The sequence below is a fragment of the Lissotriton helveticus genome, chromosome 1_1 (assembly GCF_964261635.1).
Source record: "Lissotriton helveticus chromosome 1_1, aLisHel1.1, whole genome shotgun sequence".
In the NCBI taxonomy this organism is placed as follows: domain Eukaryota; kingdom Metazoa; phylum Chordata; class Amphibia; order Caudata; family Salamandridae; genus Lissotriton; species Lissotriton helveticus.
The window spans coordinates 1,270,703,594-1,270,723,145 of record NC_136057.1 but is presented as its reverse complement, the minus strand read 5'-3'; the positions used below and the strand labels follow the sequence as shown (position 1 = coordinate 1,270,723,145).

Here is a 19,552-nt window from a genome sequence, read left to right as displayed (position 1 = left end):
ACCGAACGTGGGCATCCAGTCTCCATAGCCTTTGGCTGTGCACCCAACTTGCCTTGGGGAACCTTCTCTAAATTGACCAGTGGGCCTGTCCCCCATGGTCAACCACTGTGTGTGGCCAACCCTCACGACAGAGTTTGTTTTTTTAAGTTCAAACTGGCTCTAGAACAAACCATACAAATCCTGAAGGAATAAGTGGAGTCAGACATTCAGTCTGCAGGCAACATTCTTCTGGTAAAAATAAATTACTTATTTAATTGATTGTTTTGTATAATACTACCTACCGCAGGCTGTGTGTCACAATATCAGAGACAAATATTGTTCTAAAATATAACATAGGCAAAAGATCAGCTACCAAAATACTGACAACTAAGTATATACAGGTAAGTATAGATTTACTATTGTTAACTCCACATCAACATACTTGGAAGCAATATATTGTCAAGGTACCTGTATGTGCCCAAGATAGTGAAGAGGTTGGAGTGTTGTTAAACAGGTGCCCTTTTTTTAGGGATCTGCCATATGAACAGAGAAGAGCAATGATGGTGGGGTGGGCCTCCAGGGAGAAAGTGCCCTCCACTTAGAAACACTAGCAAGCCTTGAAAAAAATACTCACCCATGTGAGTAAAATTTTATCAGGTCGAGATATTTTTAGCACCTACTAGTCACATCTGGTGAGTAAACTTAGGTGAAAAGGAACAGGTGTTCTGTTCATTCAGAAAGTGAATGAGCAATAGAGATGCCATTAAAACATGTTTTTATCTTGATACATTTGTTGTCTGTTCAATGAAAGAGGTCAAATGTCAGTGTCTTTTAACTAATTGCTGCTTGGAAAATGTGGTTTAACCCGTTCAATGCTGAGGACGGCCCCTGGCCGTCCCACGTGGCGGTGGGCGTGTGCAGAGGATGACAGGAGGCCATCCAAACCCCGCCCACTGATTAAAATGCCCGCACCGTGGCAGAATTCGCGCTGCGGTCAACGGGTTAATCTTGTCTCTCTTTCTAGAGTTCGGGGCTTTTGTCAAGTAAGCGGTCTGAAGAGGGCAGTTATTTTTCTCTAACAAATAACTTTAAATAAATAGCCTCCAAATCAATAATACAAACATTTCAAAATATATCAGGAAATACAAAAGCAAATTTTTTAAATTAAGAAGTGTGATGCAAACAAAGAGGTAAATAGGCGCAAAACAACCCAGAACTCTTTACTTGGTGATGTGCAAATGACACATATTTGCAGAAACTCTATTTCCAAACATTATTGTTTGTACACTATATCGTTGTATCAGTAAAGCCACGTCAGTGGGAAAGTTTGTGGCCATTTCAATGTAAAATCTGCTGATTACAAATGACAGTGTGCTACCACTTCATGCTTTACTTATGTATTTATTAAAAGAGATAGTTTTTAAACATGATTTGAGAAACATATCTACCCCGCCCTGATGAAAATGCTGTTAATGAACTAAGAGGCAAGTCAGGGGTCACGCGTATCCTATATGTGGCTAGATTTGTATTATATATGGGAAAAAAGTTTAGTCTATTAAATCAAACAAATGTTTTTCGTACAGCAGACATGCCGAACTTGCACATTTGATGGTGTTCTCATATGTGATAATGAAGAAAATGGCGGCTCAATTAATTAAATTATTTACCCACAAGCACATCGTTTGAAACCAGTTTAGGGGTTAAGAGCATTATAAATAGGTTGAGTAGATTATTTAAGTAACTAGACCTGCAGGTCTAGTAACATTTTTATTATGCTTTGTGCCTGAAAGATGTGTGGGATCATGGTATTAATTGGGAAGGGATTTGTGGGGTGTGAGGAACTCTATACCAAGAAGTAAAGGTGGCCAAGTTGAGCTGGAGTGGCCCTGGTTCTGAGGAGTACCTTCCAGGGGAAGCTAGAATTGACCATGCCAGGGGCCGTATTACAGAAGGTGCCCCGGGGGCGCAAATGGCGTTTGCGCCCAGTTTGCGCGCCCGAGGCACTCTGGTTATACAAAAGTGGCTGCAGACGCTTGTGTGGCCCCTTCTGTAATACCGATAGCGCTGGTAAACATAAAACGCCTGCACTATCTACAGGGGGCATTTGCAAATGAGGGAATCCCTTTGCCTCTGCAACCACACCTATTAAAGACGCGGGCGAAAAGGCAAAGAAGCTGTCAGAAGGCGCACAGACAGTGCTCCTCCTGAGAGAAGCCCTCTGGATCGGGGCAAGGGGGTACCATGGACCCCCAGACATCCCCTTGCAGGTGGGTGCAGTCACTGACTGCACCCACCTGCAAGGGGATCTGTAATCCCCTTTAAAAGTGCAGGCTGTTTGCCGTCTGCACAGTGAAACACAGAGCAGCTGCTTCAAAGCTGCTCCGTATTTCACTTTAATGCACTGCCCCAGGGCAGCATGAGTTCATGGCTTCCCTGGGGGCAGCGCTACGTAATAGTGCGCACTTTCTATGTTTGCGCCTGCGCATTAGTTTTAAGGTGCACCGGGCACAAACAAGGAATAGGGCCCCTAGTATCCTAAAATACTTCAAATCTTCAGTCAAAGGCCTTGTATCATTAGCTTACCATTGTTGAAAAGATGAATGGTAATGAATGGGTGCACTCCTAACCCTACTGAGAATGTGAGTCTAATTACTCAGAGAATGACAGCGGACTATCCATTAGGGAAAACGGTGCGAAATGTCCTTACAAGTGGTCATATCTGGCGTGTACAGGAAGGTGGTTTTGTTAAAGACAAATTTGGCAGTATAGAAGAGGAATACAATCTACAGGCCTTTTTTCGAGATGGGCAGTTGCAGGACTTCTGCCAAAAAGTGGCAGATATCCCAGCTGCCGTATTATGAGTGCACTGATGTCAATGGCGCTCTAAAACCGTCTGCTGGGACACCCACCACTGTTTGGCAGATGTCCATCTCTGCCAAATTCTAAACAAGGCTAGATGTCTATGGGTTACATTTTTGCGAGTTATTTCTACCATTTTCTGTATAAGCTATGACTAAACAATCTTAATGAAAATCTTTGATGATAAGGCCTACGTGACCCACATGCGGGGGCCCAGTGAAGGATCTTTCGTCACGATGGCCAACAGTTCCTGGCTCCTCCAACGTCCCACTCCCACTCTCACCCACCTCCTTCTCCAGATCAATGGGATTGCCTTCAAGAAACAGGTAAGGGATGAAGCACATTCTGTATTGGGTCACACACAACAAAGGAATGATCTTCAAGGCAACTCACAAGTGAATAGTCTATTCACTTCTGTTTCCCACAGGAGGCTTTACTGCACTGAGTACTGCTGCTCCCATCTCAGTGCTTAGCTCTGAAGCGCTTCACACAACAAATGCATGCTGCCACTGCACCGTGCAGCTCCCGATTCATTTCTCACATTTAGACTCAACTCTAGCTTTTTAGCAGCTTCGATAACATGGTGGAGCAAAGAGTTCCCAAAAGAGTCCCTGCAGCAATATTTTATTGAAATGAGCATCTGGATGGGCATAGTTAAATGTCAAAGAACTTTATAATAGCGACCGCAGACTGCAATTAGGTGCTTTTCCAGAAAAGCTTCCCCAGCACAGATTCTGCTTTTAAACACACCACATCAGCTCTTACAACCGTTTCATGCGTAAAACAAGATTATAAGAGCAAACACATTTGGCCGACCATCTACCCACTAAAATCAATAGTCCAGTCGCATGAGACTGTGTTTGGCGCCACAGCATTATTCACCCCGCTAAGTAACATCAGAAGATTAAGGTGATGTTATCTGGATACGTTTATCAATTCAATTAGCAAACTGGGAACAAGGTTGCAAAATATTACAAAACCTAAACCTTTGCATTACAAGTGCATTTCAAATGCGATGGGAGGGGGGGGGGGGGAACGCAACAGAACACATAGGGGATTGAATGAGCTTGTTCAATAAAAACACAGTGACAAAATATGTCTTTTTGTGTAGGATGCGGTATCATATTGTATAACTGAGAACATCAGCATGAGTTCATTATAAAAAGTAAACTTGTTTGGGGTTCAGCGATACACTACACACGTCTTTAAAACACCCAGACACCCTAAACTGCTTGCAAACAGATAACCAAAAACACTTTATTTACATAAATGCGAACATGTTCATTACAGTTTCTTTAGCTTTTAAAATCATGTATACATTCTCATATTATAAATCAATGAGAGATGTGTATGTCTTCCTGCAGCGTCTTTTCCATACCCCAGCTGGTCACTGGCTTTAGATACAATTAAAAAGGGGCACCGATTTCAGATTTTCTGCATAACCAAGCAGTTTTCTATTTGCCTGGCCTCTGAAATATATTCAAGATTCTACGGTGGTTGCGGTAATTTTCACCCTCTATGACTGTTGGGTTTTCCAAACCACAGAGAATCCCTTTCATTCAGCTATCATTTCATTATCATCACTGAACTGAACACATGCCAGGACAATTAATATTGGTTCAGAAATAAGAGCAGGGAAATCAGGCTAAGTGGCCAGGCAATTTCCATTTTTAGGTCTCGGCTAGACAGCGCATTTGCTATCTCTTTGAGACATGTAGATTACAATCAGTGGGCTTAGAGGCTGCCAATAACTTACCATTTGTTGGCCTCAGCGTTGCTCTCGTATCTTTCATTCCCGTGTGTCACTGCATAATAGTGCTTAATATTAGCCAGTGGTTTCTGGTGCTCAGCACCAGCACTTAATTGTCAACACTGGCACTTGTGTCATTCTGCGACATGGTGGTGCTGTTTGTCTAATTATGAGATGAGCACAACAGTTGTTTTATTTCATTATAGATCAAAAATTACGTATACCTGCTGCCCAGGCCATTCTTATTGCTTTTGGGGCCTGGAATAGTCTGCATTGGAACACTTGTAGAAGTGTGATGGTTAATAGTTGTGTTAGTACTGTCATTGGCAACACTGGCAGGGGAATTGGGTAGTACAAGCTGCAGTGGCCTTATGACAAGGACCCTGGCGCTTATTTCTTTACAATTAAGTACTGCCGCATATGGGCGTCATGCCTCTTCTTATCTTTGACCCTCCCCCTGGAGCATGGACCAATTTCTTGTGTCCATCCTCTGCTCCTGTTTTTTAAGTTACTTTTTTACTTGTGTTCAAGCACTCCATATAAGTGCTCATGTTTTTAGTCTCTCCTTTTATCTCCACCCGCACCCCATTGGTGATGCTTGTTTTCCCCCTCTCAGCCGCCCCATCCATGTTGCTTCTTTCACTCACCCCCTCTGGCCGGTCTGTTTCTTCTCTACCCTACCCCCACCCTCATTCATGTTCAGCTTTTCTCCTGCCCATCTGTTTGTTTTGGCATTGGCTCTAACGGAGGAAGGGCATTGCTTCATTTAGACACCTTTCCAATATCAGCTTCTGCCCTGCTACAGTTTTGCACGTTACAACGCCAGTAGGGTGAATTTTTATATTGGTTTCTTTAATTACGGCATCCCACTTACTTTTAGTATTTGCCTCACACCCCGCAGTTGGGCTTAACTCTTTCCACTCCCGCGGTATTGTGTTCTGTTGCTCCAAATACATTTCTGTTGGCCAGAGTTCTACCTGTTGCAGTTTTTGTGCCTTTCTTATAATTGGGCCATTCATAAGCAGTCCAGTCAATTAAGATTTTGCAGGCTCAACACCAAAGTCCTGGCGGTGTTTTCATCAATCAAAGGGGTGTTTTGAGTGCCTTGACTTACTTGCCTCGGGGGCATTTAGCTGCTGTGGGCATCCATGTTTAGTTGGGAGGCTTCACTGTCTTAATTAAGGTTGGGGGTGTGAGGTCAGCGGCCAATTTTGAACAGATAGGGCTGCAATAGATTTTTAATAGTAGGGAGTTGGGACTTGTAATTATATCATGTTAAATGTGATAGTATGCGGTGTGTCTTTGGTTATATTACTTTTCTCTTAACTAAATCTTCTTTTTTAATTTAAGACAACCTTGTTCAATCCTTACCTCCCAGAGTGTGGACACTTTCCCATTTACCAGCAGGAATTGGTTTCAGGCAATCAGACACTCTTCCCTTGTTCCCTTGCTTACCTCACTTCCCCCCAGTGTTTTTCCACTCATGACTGTTAGCCGTATCAGCATGGAGGGTAAAGCACTAGACGAGTGGTAGGACATTCTCCGTTCCCGCAGGACCTGGTTTTCAAGTGAGTGGGGTCAGAACAGTGGCCTTCTCTTCAGAAGTGGGGATAATATCACATCAGTTCACTAGTTTAGCTTGGCAGGGACGCCACTCCAAATATCTGTGCCCATTGTGTGTTGGGCATTTTAACATAGGCCTCATGATCTTGCATGTTTTTTTTTCATTTATGGCGATCCTGGGCCGTCATTTGTGTGTCTGTCAGAGTCAATATGCATTTAGTCCATAGGCACACTGTGGCTGCCTCCTTTTACTTGAATTATGAACTGGGCAGACTATTGCTCTAGTGTATATCTTTCTTTGCCATCTGCCACGAGGGCCAAATATTGGGAAAAGCACAGATTTATTTTATTGCTTTGTACTGACACTTCTCTGCTTGGCCAACAAGGCTCATGCAGCTACCACTTGTATTGTATTGTATTGTAATTGCATTTATATAGCACTTACTATCCATGACGAGGCGTCAAATCGCTTTTTTGACGAGTAGCACGCTACTCCGGAACCCATAAAGGATTAGTGGTGAATTAGTATAGTGAAACATGAAAGTAATTTGAGGGGTGGATATGTTAGTCAGTTATTTCGATTGAGAAGGATAGTGGAGGGATAGAAGAGAGAACAAGCATTTGCAATGCAATAGGTCTCCCATTTGTTAGAGTTTTAGTTATTAGCATTGTAAATATTATGTGAGCTGTACGACTGTTTGCTGTATAGTGAATTTTTTTTATATATAAATAGTTGCATTATTGTAGTGTGATTGCTGACTGTAATGTTATTGTTAGTTGGCAAAGTAAAAGCGGCATAACATGAAACAGCCTGCCACTAAAAAGCTATTGGGGAAATGAGGTAAACTGCAAGTATCACAAATATTGAAGAAGTAATATATTAAAGAATTGAATTCCAAGGTGTGCGAAATGGAAAACAACATTTACATCCAAGGAGGAATATGGTTAAAAATGTAACGCCAAGGCTTGCAAACAAATATTGAGGGCAGATATAAAAGAATACAAATCTAATGCTTGTGCTATAGAGACGCTACAGTCTGGTAACAGAAAGAGTTTTAAAGTTAAGAACTCCTATATTAGCAACGCAACGCCGCAGCGTGCTTAGTAAATGTGGTATGGCAAAGTAGAACCTTACATTTAGGGAGACACAAAGGTAAACTAAACCGCTGCGTATCGCAAAATTAAAAGCGGCATGAAATCTAACAGCCCGATGTCCAAACGTCATTGGACGGGATGCTGAGAAAAGTAAATGCTACAAATATTGAAACAGTAATACTCCAAATAGGACAATTGCAAGATGTGGAAAGGTTGAAACAGCATCTGTAACGAAAAAGGAATATACATAAAAATGAAACGACGAGATCCGTAAGTTGCTGTGTACTTATTGGCACTGGTATGTCCCGTATATAGCGACTGTGCGCAACGCTTTTTCTTCCCCCTTACTTTACTCCCAAGCTGTGCGGGGGAGTAACAAGAAGGCTCCTTCCACTTTGGCGGCTACTTGTTCACAATTGTTAGTCTAAAAAGTGTCACGGACATAACAAAAGTCGCAGCCTGTGGTCTACAAACGAAAGCAATTTACTTTTAGAGGCTAATTTACCAGGAACAATAGATGGCGTTATAGATAAGATTGAGAGACTTGCCTTCCAGACACTAAACAAAATACTACAGGGCATGTGTCTGCCTGGGAAGAAGCAGATAGGTAGGAAAACAGTTAACACATGGTGACATCAACATTGCAAAGGTCCTGAGGGTACCTCAAAAGGGGAATTAGAACTTCTGCACATGTAAAAAAAATTGCATACCGCTCCGTAGCGCATTGTATGTGACAGTAGCTGTATTGTTTGTAAACGCTACTGTGGCAGGATTCCACATGTTTGCGCGATGCTCCCCCGCCCCCTAAATGTGTTTTTGGCAGTTATCACATGTAATCAGTGCAGGTTCTTTAGGCTGTAGCGAAATGGACAAATATCCGCAGTATGGAGATGAAACGCACAAAACATAGACTTCCTTATAATGTATTTATAACCAGATAAGCCACATGGTTTCTTTATATTAAATAAGGGCAATACCAAGCATGAATAAAAAGCAAGTATACAGTAAACAAGACGCGAAGTTCCTGCACTTTTCACAAAGGACAGTGCATCTTCAAAGTGAGTGTCAGTGCTGTTTGTCTTTTGGGTGGGGTGGGGGAGCAGGGAGTAGGGGTGCTTGCTGTTCACGTGTGGTGGAAATAGAAGGTCCTTTCTTCTATTCAAATGACCTTTTAGAATAATAACACAACTAGGAAAAACCAGCAGCTAGCTGGGCAAGGACCCCAAAACACACCCGCAGGCAGAATGTGTGATTCTGGGGCAACAATGTTCTTCCCGACTACACTGTTCAAGCTGTTCATTAGGACTTTAGAACACCCTGCTGTCAAGTATATATACCCCCCACCCCACTCCCGCAACCTTACGAAGCCAACACCTTGCAAGTCGCTATTTCCCAAAGTTTGGGCAGTGTGAGGCTCCTGTGTAAAAATGCCTGTATAAACATACATTATTGTGATTTTTAGGGGCAATGGAGTTTCAGGAGTTGCGTTTAGAGTAGATTCAGCTTCTTGGTGCTAAGAGAGGAAAGCAGTAGGGTCTCAATAGTATGGAATCATATGACGTGCAAGTCTGGGGTGAGAATGAAAAATGTAAATACACCAGAACAATTGAATATATTCTTTCAAGCCTGTTGGTGGGGAAAACGATTAATGCTACTTTTCAGACTAGATGCCCACTAACTTATAGAGACGTATATATGTGCATGTGTTGCCCAGGGGACCATGGTACGAGCGCATCTTACCGGTCTTGGAGATCCATTCAAGCCAGCAGGGAATCCAATTCATAAAGACTTTACCTTACTTTCCAGCTGCACCCAGTGGTGGGAGGATGGCGCCTTGTTGTGCTCTCTGCTCCTGCATAGGTGTAATGATGTCTGTCCCCGCCGTCACTCCTAGCCATGCAGACTTTACAAGTGTGAGCCTGCACCCCACCCTCAGCCTCCTCCGGAGAGTCAGGGCAGTTCCTCTACCTCTAGAAATACACTGAGGGTGGAGCCAGGATAGAGCCACGCAGGCAGCCCTGGACTCTGAAGATTAATGCCTGGAAGCAGACCGGGGCATATCCTCCCATCAACCACAGAGCAGCATCTGTACCGGCAATAAACTGATTGTCGGCGCCAAAGGACATTCCTTCCTGAAACTCGCTGGCATGGAATCCAGGTGCCCTCGCGGTCCGAGATTTCACCTGAAGCTGCCATGGTGTAAGGCACGGAATCAAACCCAGTGGTGCGCGCACACCACAGAGGAGCGGAAATGGAACCCAGTGGTGCAAGTGCACCACAGAGGAGCGGGAATTGAAACCAGTGGTGCGCGCACCTCAGAGGAGCATTGGGCGAGGGAGCCTGTTGTCTGTGCCGCTCCTGCTGCGCGTAATAGACACCGATGGGAATGGGCGGAGCACAGGTGGGACTTGTGCCCGCCTTTGCCCAATTGTGTGCCTTATTTTCTTTTAAAACACGCTAAAGCCAATTACAGCCGGCGAAAGCAAAACCACACGCACAAGCGTGTGGTCAGCTTTCAGAACCCCCTACATGAGGTGTCCCGCTGCGCGGGCAATGCTGCGCACTGCAACGCTAGGCATGAGACCTAAAAAGGTTTGCATTTACTTGTGCTGCCCCTCCTGCCAGCACTATAACATAGCCAGCACTGGCCGCTTTACAGTACTTTTTTCCATGACCTTCAGTCATGCTGAACAGCAGCTGTGCTACTATACAGAATAGCTTACACCCAAACAACTAAGATATGTATCCGCTGGCATAATGCCGCCCCACCCGTCCAGCTACTAATCCTCTCCCCTCGTGGGGTTGAGCGGATTGTCAGCCCAACAGCTGTTGCAGATCCCGCCTTGACGCATTGTTATCAGAATTTTACTAACCACATTATAGTCCTATCTGCCTCCCAACTACTGGAAGAAGACTTGTGTGACAACAATTCAACCACATGATGTAACACAAGGTGTGATTGACAACCACATGAACACACAGCCAGGGCAGAATGACATCTAAAACACAGTTCACAAGAAAGGGGAGAGGGTCAAAACAAAACTCCACTACCCCGAACCCCCTGGTATAGCATATAAACACACGAAGGGGTAGGGAGGACAAAACCCAGCGTGAATAAACAAACAAGCAGTGACACATATCGTGTGTTTTGAAAAACTGCCCTCACTCACACACAAATGTGTGTGACATGCTTTATCCTCGGGTCTACTTACAAAACGCCCTGGCGTAGCCACGCACTGGGCGGTGCATAGGGAGGGGGAAACACAAAATACAATATACAAGACAACACAAAAAGGTGACAAGACAGTGATAACCAGCTAAGTGTTACTCCTCCCTATGCTCCGCCCTGTGCGTGGCTCCGCCAGGGCGTTTTGTAAGCAGACCTGATGATGAAGCATGTCACACATATTTGTGTGTGAGTGAGGGCAGTTTTTCAAAACACACGATTTGTGTCACTGCTTGTTTGTTTATTCACGCTGGGTTTTGTCCTCCCTACCCCTTCGTGTGTTTATATCTAAAACAAAGTACCATTAACTGCAGGGAGGTCATGGAGCCAAACAGCTGAACTAAATTAAATTACCTGTTCTGACAACTTAAGCAGTTCCTGTAAGTATGGGGATTAAAAAAAACATTAGGTATGCCTTGCAGCAGAGCATTGAATCATGGCCTTTTTCCCCTTTAAAAGAATGAGAAAACTGAGAAGGCTGTCTTAACTTTGGAGGTGAGATTAACATTCTGATGCATGGTAAATGCTGGTGCCTGGTGGAAGAACCATTTTTTGTTTCTCAACATTTTTTATTGGTTTAAAAGCACAACAATACAGTGCACGGCATACATAAGCATGCATGCAGAAAGCACAGCAATACAATATCACCATAAGAGAATGTAAAGGTGGGTGGTGCAGGGCGGTCCATCAGGGTCATAACGTGTGGTTCCCGGCCTTCAAAGTGGAAGAACTATTTTAGGCGTACTGAGGTAGGTCCAGTACACCTGGAAGAGACAGGGGATTGTCCAAAGTTTGAGCAGGAGGTGATGAAGGGGTGCCATGAAACCAGATGTCTTTGTAAGTATCAAACTGCAGCACTGTGCCACTTCATAGCAACCAAAAACTGTTTATTTGAACAGGTCTAAGCAGTAGATGACACGCACTGCGCCACAAGCTCATCATCTCTGGTGGTTCTCCACACATCCGCAGCGTAGACACCATCGGACTGCAGACCAAGAAGTTTTAAAAGGAAAAGCTACACAGCAGGTCTATTCCATCATTGCGCCCAGGTTCTGGAACAACATATTCCTATTCATCAAGACTGCCCCAATGCTGCTCCAATTTTGGGAATAGGTGAAGATGTACATCTTTAAGGAACACTACATCACACTGCAGTAAACACCAGGGCCGGACTGGGAACGCAAACCACCCCTGGCAATTAAGTCGGACCAGCCGCCTGGGATGTGTTGCCAGTGGTAAGCGCTGCTGCTGCTTTTAGTATGGAGGCAGATATTGTAGCACTGCTGCAAAACTGGCCCCCTTTACCAAAACTGGCTCCCACTGGTCCAAAACAACCCCCAACCTTTTGGCCCACCGCTATGGCCAATCCAGCCGTGAGCAACACTCCACAAACCAGCTATCACCCTTTTTCACTTGTTGGCTTTATGCCCGTCTTTGACTCTATACAAGGCTATGCTGAGTTTTGGTGAGGTTTGTACTATACAAATACCACATAAATGACTACATACAAATCTAAACCAGAGCGTAAACTGCACCGGTCAGCAAACAATATGATGTCAGAAACACAACATACATAAAAGAGTAAATATACAATTTTAGGTATTTACATGGAAAAAGCAAATACTATACATGGATTACATATGCAAGTGTTAACAAACGTGTGTTAGAGCAGAAAAAAGTACACTTCATCACAAACTGACTGAACACAGTGCAAGTATTTAGGACTGCAGGGCTTTGCTTTTATGGACATATTTTACTTCCAATTCAATAAGAAAGAAAATAAATACATCAATGCTAAAGGGGTTAATTCTCATTGGGATTTACACAGGCATAGTGAGATTAACTTTCCCAGGCTTAACTTCACTGCTCACTGTTTTAAACGTAATGTCTCTGTTCAGAAAAATACTGAGTTATGCTATAGGTGCAACAACATTTGTTCAATGAACACTAGGCATAGGTAAACAGGATACCCTATAGCTGCTGAGAAACACAGTGTCACTAATGACAGGGGCTGTTCATGCATTTTTATCAACTTCTCTACTCGCATAGGCCATCAAGACAGCTTTAAGATGCCAGATCATAACCACCAAGGGAGAGCATGTGTAGAGCTAGTGTGTGCAAATACACCCTCCCAATCACAGACTTGCGCAACAAAAAAAGATACAAAGAAAAAAAAAGCTCATATTTGTGACACATAATCTTACAATGTCATCATTACAATAGACATACAACTCTGACCCACTGCAAGTGGAGAGCTTGATCATTTGAACTATCCACATTCAAGGCACTTTAAAAGCTCAATAAAAATTGGGAGTTCTTATAGGTATCTTCATTATTATGAGAACCATGCTCTCTGTGAGGCCTGATCTCCTGAACTAGGGAAATACCGGATTTTATGTTCATCCATTAAATCAAGTATATTCACTAATGTTTATTTTAAATAAATCTGACACGGTCACTTACATCTCTATTCAGAACAAGTTTCAGAGTACAGCTAGCATTAGGGATCCATGGTCCTCTCCAAAGCTACGGACCATGGACTTTGCTGTTGTCCAAAACATATCCACCTAAGGATGTGGAAATAATAGTAATTCCAAAACGTTGTTCCCTTTTCTTGGTGTTAATCTTATCATGGCATGGCTAATAAACTTGTGGGCGTTCCTCTAGGTCATTTAAACAGCATTTTTTTCAGATTCCTTCTCATAGTAATAAACACCTATACAAGAGCTCCCAAATTCAGTGGAGCACATTTTCAGCCAAAGACTAGCCTTGAATGTGGACAGTTCCGTGTGTTAAAGCATACCACTAAAAGCAACTGAGGGTTCTTTGCCCATCACAATAAGGATACTGTAGGATCACGTGGCACACAAATGATATTTTTTTGGTTTGCTATACCTTTTTTTCTTGCGATGCCAGACCATAAACATTGCTCATGCTACTCCAAACTTGTGGAACAGAATTTCCACTAACAGTGCTCCTTGTATTAATACAACTGCCTTACTTTAGTAATTGACCTACGTTACACCATGGATGTCCTTGTATGATCTAAATTCATGGGCAGCTCTAGGTACGAGTGTATGTACAAAATCCCTAAGGCATGGGTTATTGTTTATTTTCCTATAGTGTGAGAAGAATGAGTGAAGAGACTACTATCGATGAATCGATGGTTAGACAAGTACCCATATCTGTGTTCTGGATGATGTCACTATGTTCAGAAGAGCATCTGAGCTTGGCTAGATGAGGCAGTATATATATATTTAGAAGTGAATAAGCCCACAGGTAGGGATGCCTATATATTGTGGCGCTTGTTTATGTACTAAGATATGTTTGGGTGAAATGATTACTGTGGCTATATATGTATTCAGAACAGTTTATACATGTCTGTATTCGAATGAGAGCAGATGGGTGGATGTCTTTATAATTTGACAGGCACAGGTAACTAACTGTAGCCGTATCCATACTTCGAGAAATGTGTACCCACTGTGTACTGCGGCTGTCCCTATATTTATATGAACATTGGTCAATGGTTTACAAGCAATGTTCCATGTTTAAATTAACAGTGATGTTTTTATTATGGTAATTATTCTTGTAGCTGTAAACACATTTAGAAGAGGACGTGTGTGTGGGTAAGTGCGAATGCTGGATAATTGAGAGCAACATATATATATATATATATATATATACATATATATATATATATATATATATATATATATATATATATATATATATATATATATATATATATATTCTTCAACAAAATGCCTCAGCTCACTGTCGCTGGTGTTTGGGGCACTACTGAAGGATGTCGTCCCTCTTTACACAATGAATCCAACTACGTGTTTCAACAAGATCTTGAAAACTGAACTTTTCGAACAAGAGAAACAGCTATGGGCAATTGCCCCACCTGGCTGAATATTTTTACCCCTCTACTTGTCGGTGGGTGTACTTTTAGGATTGAACAGTTTTCCAATCTCCTGTACGGGCTGTGAAGTACCACAACCTTACACGCAGATCACTACTAAAAGCCCAAAATAAATATTTACAGACTCCTAGGTCACTAGCGAAGGAGTTCCTGTATTTTGGTTACCATTGGTCGCCATGGACATGCCTGTACTTGGGTAATAACCAGGCGCGCAACACCCATTGGGCTCACCGGGCTTCAGCCCCCCCCCGTCGTCTTCTTCAGCCCGGGCTAATTGACACGCACTGAGATGACTGCGCATCGGAGCTGAGAATGTCATTGTTATTGATGCATTCTGAGAGGCCCGGCAGCCCGAGCCAGCCAGCCTCTGAACAGTATCAAGTAAACCCCCAGCCCCCCCCTCTTGTTTTCCTTTACTAGCGCCGAGGTGATATCCTTGCCTGAAGGCAGGGATTTCACCTAAGCACTTGATGTGTTCAGCATGGGGTGGGAGTGGGAAGATGCACACAGCAGGGGGAAAGGGCTGGCCAGTGCAGGTGACGCTTAGGAATTTCTGCTGGTGTCATATCCCAGGGTTTGCTGTCTGTGCACTTGTATGGATGTGTATTCCATACAAGTGCACAGACAGCAAACCCTGGGCTATGACGCCAGAAGGAATTAATTTACAAAGGAAAAGCTTCACTTGCACTGGACATCCCATTCCCCCTGCTGTCCATGCACTTGTAGGGAATTCACATCCACAGCGCACCTCACCAGATAAATGGTGAACAGGGCCATGTATCTTTCTCTAAAGAGGAGAGTCCCCTCCGAATATGAATATGTAGTGTAAGTTTGTAGTGTTCATTTTTTGGGGTGCTAGTGGGTAATTTTAGGGTTCAGGGTGGGTTACGAATTGGGGTGCCAGGGGGTAATTGTAGGATTCTGAGTGGGTATGGGTTTTAGGGTGCCAGGGATAATTTTAGGGTTCAGGGTAGTAATGGGTTTTGGTGTGCCAGGGGGCAATTTTAGGGTTCAGGACTGGTATGGGGGCCAGGGGGGTAATTTAGGGGTTCAGGGTGGGTGTGGGTTTTGGGGTGCCAGGGGTAATTTTAGGCTTCAGGGTGGGTATGGGTTTTGGGGAACCAGGGGTAATATTAGGGTTCAGCGTGGGTATGGGTTTTGGGGTGCCAGGGGTAATTTTAGGGTTCAGGGTGGGTATGGATTTTGTTGGGCAAGGGTGTAATTTTAGGGTTCCGGGGGTAATTTTGGGGGTCAGAGTGGTAATGGGTTTTGGGGTGCCAGGTGTAATTTTAGTGTTCAGGGAGGGCATGGGTTTTGGGGTTCCAGGGGTAATTTTAGGGTTCAGGGTGGGTATGGGAATTGGGGTGCCAGGGGGTAATTTTATGGTTTAGGGTGGTAATGGGTTTTAGGGGGCCATGGGGTTGTTAGGGTTCAGGGCAGGTATGAGTTTTAGGGTGTGAGGGGGTGGACATTTTAGAGTTTAGGGTGGGTGTGGTTTTCGGGTGTCAGGGGGCAATTTTTGGGTTAACGGTGGGTATGGGTTTTGGGGTGCCAGGGTGTAATTTTAAGGTTTAGGGTGGTTAAGGGTTTTGGGGTGCTATGGAGTTAATTTTAGGGTTCAGGGTGGGTATGGGTTTTCGGGTGTCAGGGGGGCAATTTTAGGATTCAGGGTGGGTATGGGTTTTGGGGTGCCATGGGGTTCATTTTAGGGTTCAGTGCAGGTATGGGTTTTGGGTTTGTGAGGGGGGACATTTTAGGTTTCAGGGTGGGTGTGGGTTTTCGAGTGTCAGGGGAGCAGGGGGGCAGTTTTAGGGTTCAGGGTGGGTATGGGTTTTGGCAGTGGCGTCACTAGGTGGGTGCGGGGGATGCGGACCGCACCGGGTGACACCAACACATGGGGTGACACCAATCTGCACTGCAGCCTCACATCTGCTCTCACCTTTACTGTCGCTCCCTGTGCAAGCTTGTTCCTCATGCTGTTCACACTCACCAGCGTCTCGCAGGAGATCTGCAATTCTTGACTGCAATTTTCTTTGCTCACAAGGCAACTCTATAGCAGCCTAGCTCACCTGAGGGTGCATGGTTTCCTATTTTTCAGTATCTTGCACAGTCTTCAGTTTTCCAGTGAACCAGTTCCAAATTTCAGCTTGCTTTTCACTACAGTGCAACCTGTTGCTCGCACTCTTGTTTATACAAATCCAGGGAAGACAGATGGAGTAAGAGAGAGAGGGAGACAGAGGGAGCTAGAGGGAGTAATACAGAGAGAGGGCGCTAGAGAGAGCAAGACAGAGAGAGAGGGAGATAAAGGAGTAAGACAGAAAGAGAGAGGGAGCTAGAGGGAGTAAGACAGAGAGCGAGAGAGCTAGAGTGAGAAAGACAGGAAGAGAGGGAGCTAGAGGGACTAAGACAGAGAGAGAGGGAGACAGAGGGAGCTAGAGGGAGCAAGACAGAGAGGGAGAGGGAGCTAGACAGAGAGAGAGGGCGCTAGAGGGAGTATGACAGAGAGAGGGAGCTAGAGGGAGCTAGACAGAGAGAGGGGGCTAGAGGGAGTAAGACAGAGTGAGAGAGAGCTAGAGGGCGCTAGACAGGGAGAGGGAGCTAGAGGGAGTAAGAGAGAGAGAGAGGGAGCTAGAGGGAGTAAGAGAGAGGGGGCTAGAGGGAGTAAGAGAGAGAGAGAGAGGGAGCTAGAGGGAGCTAGAGGGAGTAAGACAGAGAGAGAGGGAACCAGAGGGAGCTAGAGGGAGTAAGACAGAGAGAGGGAGCTAGCGGGAGCTAGACAGAGAGAAGGAGCTAGAGGGAGTAAGACAGTACCTAGCGCCGTACATTTCTGACAGAGGTGGTCCATGCGGTAAGTCGTGAGGGGGTGACACCATGAGTTACCCGCACCGGGTGACACCAACCCCAGTAACGCCACAGGGTTTTGGGGTGCCAGGGGAGAATTTAATGTTCAGCATGGGTATGGGTTTTAGGGTGCCAGGGGTAATTTTAAGGTTCAGTGTGGGTATGGGTTTGGGGGGGCAAGGGTGTAATTTTAGGGATCAGCGCGGGTATGAGTTTTGGGGCTCCAAGGGGGTGATTTTAGGGTCCAGAGTGGTAATGGGTTTTGGGGTGCCAGGGGGTAATTTTAGGGTTCAGGGTGGGTATGGGTTTTGGGGTGCCGGGGGGTAATTTTGGGGTTCAGGGTGGTAATGGATTTGGGGGGGCAAGGGTGTAATTTTAGGGATCAGTGCGGGTATGGGTTTTGGGGTGCCAGAGGTAATTTTAGGGTTCAGGGTGGGTATGGGTTTTGGGGGGTAAGGGTGTAATTTTAGGGATCGGCGTGGGTTTGGGGTTCTAGGTGGATGAGTTCAGGGTGGTAATGGGTTTTGGGGTGCGAGGGGGTAATTTTAGGGTTGCATGTTTTCTCCACTTGACCTGAGCATTAATCGATCCCGTTTATCTGACATTTTAGCCCCGCCCCATTGATTAACATTAGCCACGCCCCTTCATTTGCCATGTTAGCCCCCCCCCGAAATTAAGACCTAGTTGCGCCCCTGGTAATAACTGTAAACTATATCTTCACTCAAGGAACACCTCACGCCTCTCTGGGTTCAGTTATATAGTTATGCATGCCTGCGGAAGTCCCGCCCCTCGAGAGCAGCGGGGCGGATAGTGGACACGCCCCGTGGGCGGGCTACTGCAACCCGCTTGAGGGGGTGGAGCCCGGCTGACCCCGCCCATGGCATACTCCCCTGACACAGCTGACTGTCGGTACTCACAGCTTGCCTCGCTTGTCCTTCTTCCCCACGGGCTTCTTCTTCCGCGCCCGGATAACTGGCCCTGGGGAGGAGAGGGAGACCAGTTTAGAGCCGAGTGGGTGAGCGCGGGACGTAGGCGGTGCGCGCTGTTTCACTCACCCTTTTTGGAGCTCATGTCCCCCCGCACGGAGCCGCCCTGCCGGCTCCCCATGGAAACAGCCAGGGCACGGTCTCTATGGCTTCCTGTTTACAGCTCGTCACGGCCCGCCCATTGACGCGTAGCCACGCCCATCTGTTATGTAACCCCTCCCACTAGCTCATCTCTGCCTGCTTGGACGCAGATTGCAGTTCGTCGGAACTCCGCCTACACTGCCATGAGAGCAGTGACTCCGCCCATACGCCCCCGAACTCCCGTGAATCCGCCTACACCACCCGCCCAGTTATGAGGGAGCCGCCTGTGACTCCGCCTACGAACTTCTGTGACACCGCCCTCAGACGTCCGTTTCCGCCCAAATACTGTTGTCTTCGCTCACAAACGCCTGACTCCGCCCACAGACGCATGTGACCCCGCCCAGTTTCATAGCCTCGCCTACCTGCTCTAGTCTTAGTTTGGTATAAACCCACCTATAAACACGTGTTCAAGTGTATATTCCCCTAATATGCCAATTAATTCATAATCTTTGTTGACTTTCTCTGGTTCTCGCATGGGCCATTTTCAGGTGTTTTGTGTCCCGCTTGTCTCCTACTCGTATGAAGTAATATATCTTTCAGTTTATATACATTATCACTGAGGGTGATCTGGAAGTTTGCACTTTTTTTTAGTTCGTTGTCTAAAATTACTGAAGACTTACTTCCTGTTAATTACATGACCACAATACCCATTTTCTATGTTGGGGTTATTTTATGTATATTAGACGATGCTGCTCGGAGCAACTGACAGAGTGCTTTAGTTTTTAGGTCTCGCCTGAGCGAGCGCACATGTGTTGCTCTACGAGGCTTCTAGTAAGAACTTTCAACTCAGGACAACATGCTCGTGCATGTGTTTTTTTTCTTGCACATACGCTATTGGCCTTTGCTTCCGTCTTTCTAACAAAGACAGTATGCAATTGGCCAAAGGCAGGTGCATGTCCCGCCTTCTCTCTCACCTGGCCTAGGGCGCTCGGGGGCGAACAGAGCGCGACCGGGTGCCAGCTGCATACCTCACATTCCTTTCGAGGCCACGCTTGTTTCAGTTTATACATTTAGATATGTTGGGGCAGGTACGGGCAGGGTCTAATGTAAGTTCAAAACATCGCTTGGTCAAATGTGATCCTAGAAGTATTGGCTCTGGATGTCACAGCAATGTGAATTGAGCTTTTTCTTGCGTTTCAGTAGATATACTTACTGATAGGCGTAAAACACACGTAGGGGAAAGCAGC

The 19,552-nt window shown here is 45.2% G+C and overlaps 1 protein-coding gene across 1 annotated transcript in view; it reads right to left on the bottom strand.

Annotated features, from left to right (window-relative positions):
• Positions 1–18,372, bottom strand: part of SRPK2 (SRSF protein kinase 2) — a 704,996-nt gene extending 686,624 nt beyond the window's left edge. The window contains exons 1-2 of the mRNA XM_078680403.1: positions 18,294–18,372; positions 18,156–18,216 (exon numbers count right to left, since the gene is read on the bottom strand). Of these exons, the coding sequence (XP_078536529.1) occupies positions 18,156–18,216; positions 18,294–18,345 (113 nt within the window). The 5' untranslated portion in view covers positions 18,346–18,372. The remainder of the gene's footprint in view (positions 1–18,155; positions 18,217–18,293) is intronic.
• Positions 18,373–19,552: the final 1,180 nt, after the last annotated feature.